At 45.8% G+C, this 7731-nt stretch overlaps 1 protein-coding gene across 1 annotated transcript in view; it reads right to left on the bottom strand.

Annotated features, from left to right (window-relative positions):
• Cmtr1 (cap methyltransferase 1) overlaps positions 1 to 7731 on the bottom strand; it is a 42879-nt gene that overhangs the window by 28739 nt on the left and 6409 nt on the right. Inside the window, exon 3 of the mRNA XM_021149870.1 lies at positions 287 to 438. Coding sequence (XP_021005529.1) covers positions 287 to 438 — 152 coding nt within the window. The remainder of the gene's footprint in view (positions 1 to 286; positions 439 to 7731) is intronic.

Raw genomic sequence — 7731 nt, 5'->3', positions numbered from 1 at the left:
CTGAGTTCGAGGCCAGCCTGGTCTACAGAGTGAGTTCCAGGACAGCCAGGGCTACACAGAGAAACCCTGTCTCAAAAAAACAAAAAGAAAAAAAGAAAAGAAAAAGAAAAAGAAAAAAGAAAAACCAAAATAAATAAATTAACAGCCAGAAAGAAAAAAAAATACTCACAACCTATATCCTGTGCTAACTTGTGCCCTACCCCACCCCCCAACACCAATACACCCTGGCCCTCTTCCTCTCCCTCTTTTGGGCAACTTTAGAAGTCCATTCTAAGCCAAGACATACCATAAGCCTCTGGGAAACACTGTTATACATGGAATATCGGGACGATGTTCCCTCCACAAGGGAATCTGCTTTGAAGGCATCTTTGAAGCCATCAGAGCAGGGCTGCTTCCCCTCGGTCTCACTGTCAGATCCACTGAGGCTTGTAGCAGATGCTGGGGAAGAAGAAGAGAAGCGTTAGGTGGGTCCAGATGACAGGACTGCCTCATGCACCCACAGTCCACATGTTCCACCTATGTCTAGCGTGGGTCCTGCACTCAATGGAGGTCACTGTGACATCTCTACTCTTGCCAGCTATATACATATATGTCATCAACGTTCCTGTTGACATGAAACACGCCACAGAGCAGGAATGCACACATAACCATTTCCTTACCTCACTTTCAGTTCTATCTACTATCAAACTGAGATGATAAAACCTGCCTCATCAGGCTGCTTAAAAACTAAACAATATGGAAGAAAGCACACTATCAACTGTAATGTGTACGGCGATGGTGCTGGTGTTTTCCAGTAATGCTCAGTAATTAACATCTATTTCTCTTAAAAATTATCTTTCATTTTTATCCCACTCCTCCATCTGTTTGTTTGCATGAGGACCTGAAGAGTGATTATGTGTGACGTCCAGGAGACACTTATGGTTGGTTCCTTCTTTCTACAGAGTAGGTTCAGAGATTGGATTCATGTCTTCAGACTTGGCAGGAAGCATCTTTACCTGCTGAGACATCTCTCCCACCCAAATTTCTCAATTTTGATTGCTTAACCTCCTAGTTAGTTCCCTTTGCATTCACAGTCCTTCAAACTTAGAAACGAGCGAGTAGGTCTTCATTGAGGCTGGCTACAGGAAGAGAAAGAAAAGAAAGAGGAAAGGAGAGGGGAGAGACATGGAAAGGAAAGCTAGGGATGAAGAGAAACTCCAGCAGGACCACCGACTGAGCAGACGGTAGAGGAGACAGTGAATGCTACAGGAGGGGCCACACCATCCTCTCCACTGTCCATCATCAACCCAGTCAAAGGACTCCACATCACACCTAAGTCAGCAGCAGCCAGAAAGGAGAGTAGCCACCTCTCCATCAAGGAGGGATGCTCTCCAGAGTGGGCACTCAACTTGGGTGCCCACATTCCCTGTCATGTGCTTAATAAGCCTATTTACCTGAAGGCTACTTCACCCAAAGCAGTTCTAGTCAGGAGTTCTACTGTCATAGACCAAAAACAACCCGGGAGGAAGGGATTGGTTTCCTCTTAAAGCTCACTGTTCTTCAAGAAGCCAGAGCAGGAACCCAGGGAGAACCTGGAGGCAGGAACTGAAGCAGAGATTCTGTATGGAGGGTGCTGCTTGCTGACTTGCTCTCCATGGCTTGCTCAGCAGTCTGCTTTCTTATCCAAGTAGACTATCTGCCCAGGGATGGATGGCATCACACACACTGGGCTGGATCCTCCTGTGTTAACCACTAATTAAGAAAAATGACCTATGGGCCAATGTGATGGAGGCATTTTTTCAGTTGGGGTTCTTTCTTTCCAGATGACCCTAGATTGTCACAACTTAGCAAGCCCAACTGAGCACTGGTCAATTGGACACACGACACATCACTATTCAACTATAGTCTTTTTCTCATTTGTCCCTGAAATGTAATGTTAATATTAATATTGCAATATAAAATAAAATGTAACTTTAAAAGTCTCACAGTCTTAAAAAAATTTAACACTTTAAAAGTTCAGTCTTAGCCAGGCCGTGGTGGCGCACGCCTTTAATCCCAGCATTTGGGAGGCAGAGACAGGTGGATTTCTGAGTTCAAGGCCAGCCTGGTCTACAGAGTGAGTTCCAAGACAGCCAGGGCTATACAAAGAAACCCTGTCTCGAAAAACCAAAAACAAAAAAAAGTTCAGTCTTGGGGTTGGAGAGATGGCTCAGCGGTTAACAGCACCGACTGCTCTTCCAAAGGTCCCGAGTTCAACTCCCAGCAACCATATGGTGGCTCACAATCATCTGTAATGCGATCTAATGCCATCTTCTGGTGTGTCTGAAAACAGCTATAGTGTGCTCATATAAAAAAAAATTTTTTTTTTTTTTTGGTTTTTTTTTTTTTCGAGACAGGGTTTCTCTGTATAACCCTGGCTGTCCTGGAACTTACTTTGTAGACCAGGTTGGCCTTGAACTCAGAAATCTGCCTGCCTCTGCCTCCCAAGTGCTGGGATTAAAGGCGTGCGGCGCCACCACCGCCCGGCATAAATAAATTTTTTAAAAATTAATTTCAATTCGGGCCCAGCATGGTGGCACACACCTCTGATCCCTGCACTCAAGAGGCTGAGGCTGGTGGCTCTATGAGTCTGAGGCCAGCTACAGAGCTGGTTCCAGGACAGTCAGGGCTACAAAGAGAAAATCTGTCTCAAAAAAAAACAAACAAAAACCCTCCACCTTTACTGTCTGGGACCCACTCATGATCTTCTGGGTTCCAAAGGCCTAGATAGCTCTATTTCTCCAGCTCTGCCATTCACAGCACATGCACTGTGCCTCAGAGGCCAGGACCAAAGCTGCTGCTGACCTTGGTGGTCATCCCATTGTACTGGTGTATCCAATGGCCTCTCCTGGCCTCTCAAAAGTGCCAACCCTCTGCTGCTGTCTATGACCCCTTCGTGTCTTTAAAACCAGGACTACGGGCTAGAGAGCTGGCTCAGTGATCAAGGGCGCTAGCTGCTCTTCCAGAGGACCCATGTTCAAATCCCAACAGCCACATGGCAACTCTCAAGCAAATGCCAATGCACATAAAATGGAAAGACAACAACAGGACCACATGAAAGAAACGTGCACACCATCAAAGCCAACATGAACTATAGATTCGGTCACCTCTCAGCCACGGCCTCTGTGTGCTGACCCTGAGATAATAACTCCCAGAAGATTTCCCCTCAGGGATGCTGGTCTCCAGTTCCAGCTACTCAGCATCAATTGCTCCAAGTGAAGCAGTTCCACTTGAGTGGTGCTGAACCCTTCTCGATCATAGCCAGTGATCAGTCACACCTAACCACAACTACAGATTCTTAATTCAAATTTCACAAACATAACCAATTCCCCGTAGAGTTTTTAAGGAACTGTCAAACTTCCCTCTGGAACTTCCCAAGCCGGGCCTCTACCGTCGGCACAGCTCTCAGCATCACCTTCCAAGTTCTCACACAGTTCAATAAGCTCTGAACAATCAGTAGCGTTTCCTGCCCAATGTTCCAAACTCCTTCCACAATCCTCCCCCATGACAACATGGTCAGGTCAGTTACAGCAATACCCTGTCACCCTAGCACCAAGTTCTATTCTAACTTGCTTTTCTGCTGCAGACCTCTGAGCTCGAGACTAGCCAGGTCTGTAGAGTTCCTAGTGCAGTCAGGGCTACAGAGAAAAGCCTTGCTCCAAAGAAAACAAACCAACCAACCAACCCACCCACCCGCATGCACATAGGAGAGCAGGGCTCGCAGAGTCCAGACAAGGCGTTGGATCCCCAGGAGTGAGAGATCTAGGCCTTTGTGAGCCACCCAAGCAATCTGTCCTGCGCTTATCTTCTTATACCTTTTAAATGTATAAGAACCACAAAAACATATATTACTTATCAAACTATAAGATATTTTTAAATTAATTTAGCAATTCCCTTGAGGAAAATGAAGGTCGCTGAGCCAAAGCTAGGCACAGTGGCATGTGCCCATGGTCCCAACACCCTGGAGCCTAAGGCAAGAATATCTTCACTTCAGGCTGGGGGGGGGGGTGCCCTGGTGCTGTGGGAATCCAAAAACAGAGCAAAGGCTCCATTACACAGCTCTGTACTGAACCAAGGTGGTCACTGTTCAGAATACAATGTGAAACTTACATGATTCTCAAGCTTACCGTCACCCCTCTGCAGCAGAGACTCACACTTGCGTCTCTCCCACAAACACCTTCGTCTCCCCGCACCCTCCATGCCTACCCAGCTCTCCTGTCCACTGGGTCCAGTACTAAGTCATCCCACCATCAGCAGGGCACCCAGTGTGTGAGTTAAAGCCACTTCTTGCCACATGTTACACAAGGGTCAGGATTACTCATAAAGAGCAGGAACTCTGCCACAGCCAACGCTGTATCTCTAACACTCAGGGTGAGGCTTCACTTAGTAGAAAAGACTTAAATCAGCCAGCTGTTGCCTTATCTAAGGCCCTACTAAGTATATGCTGTGATGCTTTGTATATGCCTGGGCCAGGGAGTGGCACTATTAGGAGGTGTGGCCTTGTTGGAGTGGGTGTGTCACTCACTCTAGCTACTTGGAAGCCAGAATTCTGCTAGCGGCCTTCAGATGAAGATGGAGAACTCTCAGGTCCTCCTGCACCACATCTGCCTGGATGCTGCCATGTTCCCACCTTGGTGATAATGAACTGAACCTTTGAACCTTTGAGTAATTAAATGTTGTCCTTATGAGTTGCCTTAGCCGTAGTGTCTGTGCACAGCAGTAAACCCTGACTATGACAATATGCCTCAAGTTATTTCCTGGTACAAGAAGTGCCAGGTGTTCAAACCTCAAAAGACAGGGACAGAATACATCGTACAAATAACCTGGCCTTCCTCAGACCATGCCTAACCCCAATTTCACCACCAGTCTGAAATAGACTAGATACATCAGAGACCAATAAGATGGCTCAACAATCAGAGCCTAAGGGTCTGAGTCCTAACACTAAAACCCCAGCAGGAGGGGAGGATCAATGCCCACTGACTGTCTTTTGTCCTCCACATGCCATTATACAAGCCCCCAACTAACACCCCCCCCACAACAACAACAACAACAAAAATGTAAAAAATAATTACAAAGAAATGTAACTTTAAAAACTAGGCCACCAGGTAGTGAGTGGTCCATGCCTTTAATTCCAGCACTCAGGAGGCAGAGGCAAGCGGGTCTCTTGAATTTGAGGCCAGTCTGGTCTACAGATCAAGTTCAAGGACAGCCAGGAGTACACAGAGAAACCCTGTCTGAGGGGTGGAGGGGAGCCTAGAGGAAATGAGATATGAGAGCTCACAGCACTGATCTTGTTTACTGTATCAGACAACTGGGGCTGCTAATATAGCGCAGTGTTAGAGCAGTGCTTGCCACATACACGGGCCTGAATTGGATCCTTAGTACTTACATAAAAAAACAAGATACTGCTTGTCTAGATCAGACAGCTCCGTAGTTTCAGAACCTGTTCTATGAGAGGTCTAAAGAATATTAACATTTTACAAAAGAAAAAGGCCAGTAAATGCATGGACAAAAAATAAAAAATAAAAACCCACAACATTCAAAGTATACCCAAAATATACTCAAAACTGTGTTTTCTATACCAATCCTATAGTAAGGAGAAATTTCAAAGAGGCATGAAATCTGCCCTTTCCCATTAAGATGGCTGCCTAAATTTCTTAATAAGGAAGTATCTTGTTTATATCCACCAATGTAGCACAAGGCACAGTGGCAGAGAGTGCTACTCTGGAGAGCCAGAACATTAACAACAAGTAACCATGGAAACAGAGAGGTGAGGTGATATTTATTTTCCATTTTATACTGTCCTGCAAAAATTAAGGTGAAAAAAGCCTACACGGCTCTAAAGGATTACCACTCCAATATCTGAGGAGAGATTGGTTCCTTTCCAGAGGACTCATCACGAGGCTGCTCCGAGAGAGAGCGAGGCTCCCTGGGCTGCAATCCATCCCTGCCATATGGCCGAGAGCTCCTCAGCAGATGCTGAGGAGGGCTGTGTCAAGAGGCAGGTTCCCTTCTCAGCTACCACCGTTCCTCTACCAGGGCACTGCTCAGTACCAAAGGCAGGGTAGGGAGTGTGCCTCCCTCACATCTGGGAAGTAGACTGCTACAGGGCTCCTTAGAATGCAATGTTGACGCAGCTCTTAATCCTTTTACTAGCCTTGTGGACACGCACAGGCCTACCCTGAAAACATCATAAGTCTAGATAAAATCCCATGTCCTTCTGTACAGCTCAAGGGAGACATCCAGCTGTCAGCAGTCATCCAGCTGTTAGCCTTCCTGAGGATCCAACAGTGACAGTGCTGTGGCACACACCCCACTGCCACTGCGTGTCTCACCAGCCTTAGTTCCCTAAGAGGAAGTCAGCTCTTCTTTCCTTTCATAACAACATCTTTGGGCAAAAAAAATGACAGGAAAAGTCAGATTTGGGTGGAAAGCTTTCTAGGCAAGTGCTGGACTAGGTACAGAGAGCCTGCATGAGACTGGCCCAGAGATCTTTCCACTGCAGCCTCCTGCCATGCTCTGACTGCTGCATGGACACTCAGAGCGAAGGCCCTGGCAGCTCAAAGGCCTGTAATTCCTCGTGAGACAAAGAGAGCTATGAAAGGCTACTAAGCCTCGCCGCTCTTTTATTCATGCGCATAAAGCCAGTTCCTCACCTGACATGACTTAGGAGAACGTTCCCTAGATTGCTCCTAAAGTCCAAAGACCGAAACAGTCATTTTTATACCCTGGCCTCTGGGACCACTCTTTTCAGAGGAGTTGGAGAATTATCATGGCTGCAGGAGACCTGAAGGGCGGACTTTGTTTCCTAAGACCATAAGGAAGATCTACATTAACAGAACTAATAGAGCCAGTCTATTAAAATCATTAGTTTCATTAAGAACTTGCCAAAGCTGGGTGACATCCCTTTTTACATCCCAAGGAACGAACCTTCTGAAATCTATCAGAAAGCCTCAAACGTTACTTAGGATTTTCATTTAGGATTTCTGCCCTACCTGATAGAAATCATTCCTAATTCATTTTAAAGGCTGACTTTATAAAGGAATAGGTTTCCAAGCTATTGGCAAAATAGTGCACACGGCAATAGAACCGTAGGACAAGCCTGCCAAAGTTAAAAATTAAAGTGATACTGCAGGAGAGCTTTCTAACCAATGGTGGCCAAGGTGAGCACAGCACACACACACAGAATAAATTATGAATTTTAATAAACATCACATCCTACCTAACAATTGCTGGGGAATACACTCCTTCTTGCTTAAAGATGCCATTTCTCCTTCATGCCATACAAACAGTAACTCATTAGAGCCAATTGAAACAGATACCAAAGGGAGTTTTTGATTAAGGTCATGAATCTGGACTGACAGGAAAGCGATGGTGTCTCAGGGCAAAAGTCTATTTAGGGAAGAATTAAACCTGGTAGCGGGGAAGGTGCTTTCAATGCGGTGAAGGAGCTTTGCGACTTCTGAACCAACCTGCTACAAGAGGGTCATGAGGCTCACTACAACGCACAGCTAGAAAGAAAAGGAAATTGTCTTAGGATATAGACCAGTTTTCCTGTAAGAAACAACTAATAAGAACCAAATATCCTCATCTATCTCTTTTTACTTCAAAAAGGGTAATTTGACTCTAAGTTCCCAAGAGTTTATATACACACAAAATGCTTTAAAACTCCCCTGAGAGCCGGGCGTGGTGGCGCACGCCTTTAGTCCCAGC

The sequence above is a fragment of the Mus caroli genome, chromosome 17 (genome assembly GCF_900094665.2).
Source record: "Mus caroli chromosome 17, CAROLI_EIJ_v1.1, whole genome shotgun sequence".
NCBI lineage: Eukaryota > Metazoa > Chordata > Mammalia > Rodentia > Muridae > Mus > Mus caroli.
The sequence above is the reverse complement of the archived record's forward strand: the minus strand, read 5'-3'. Positions and strand labels throughout refer to the sequence as shown.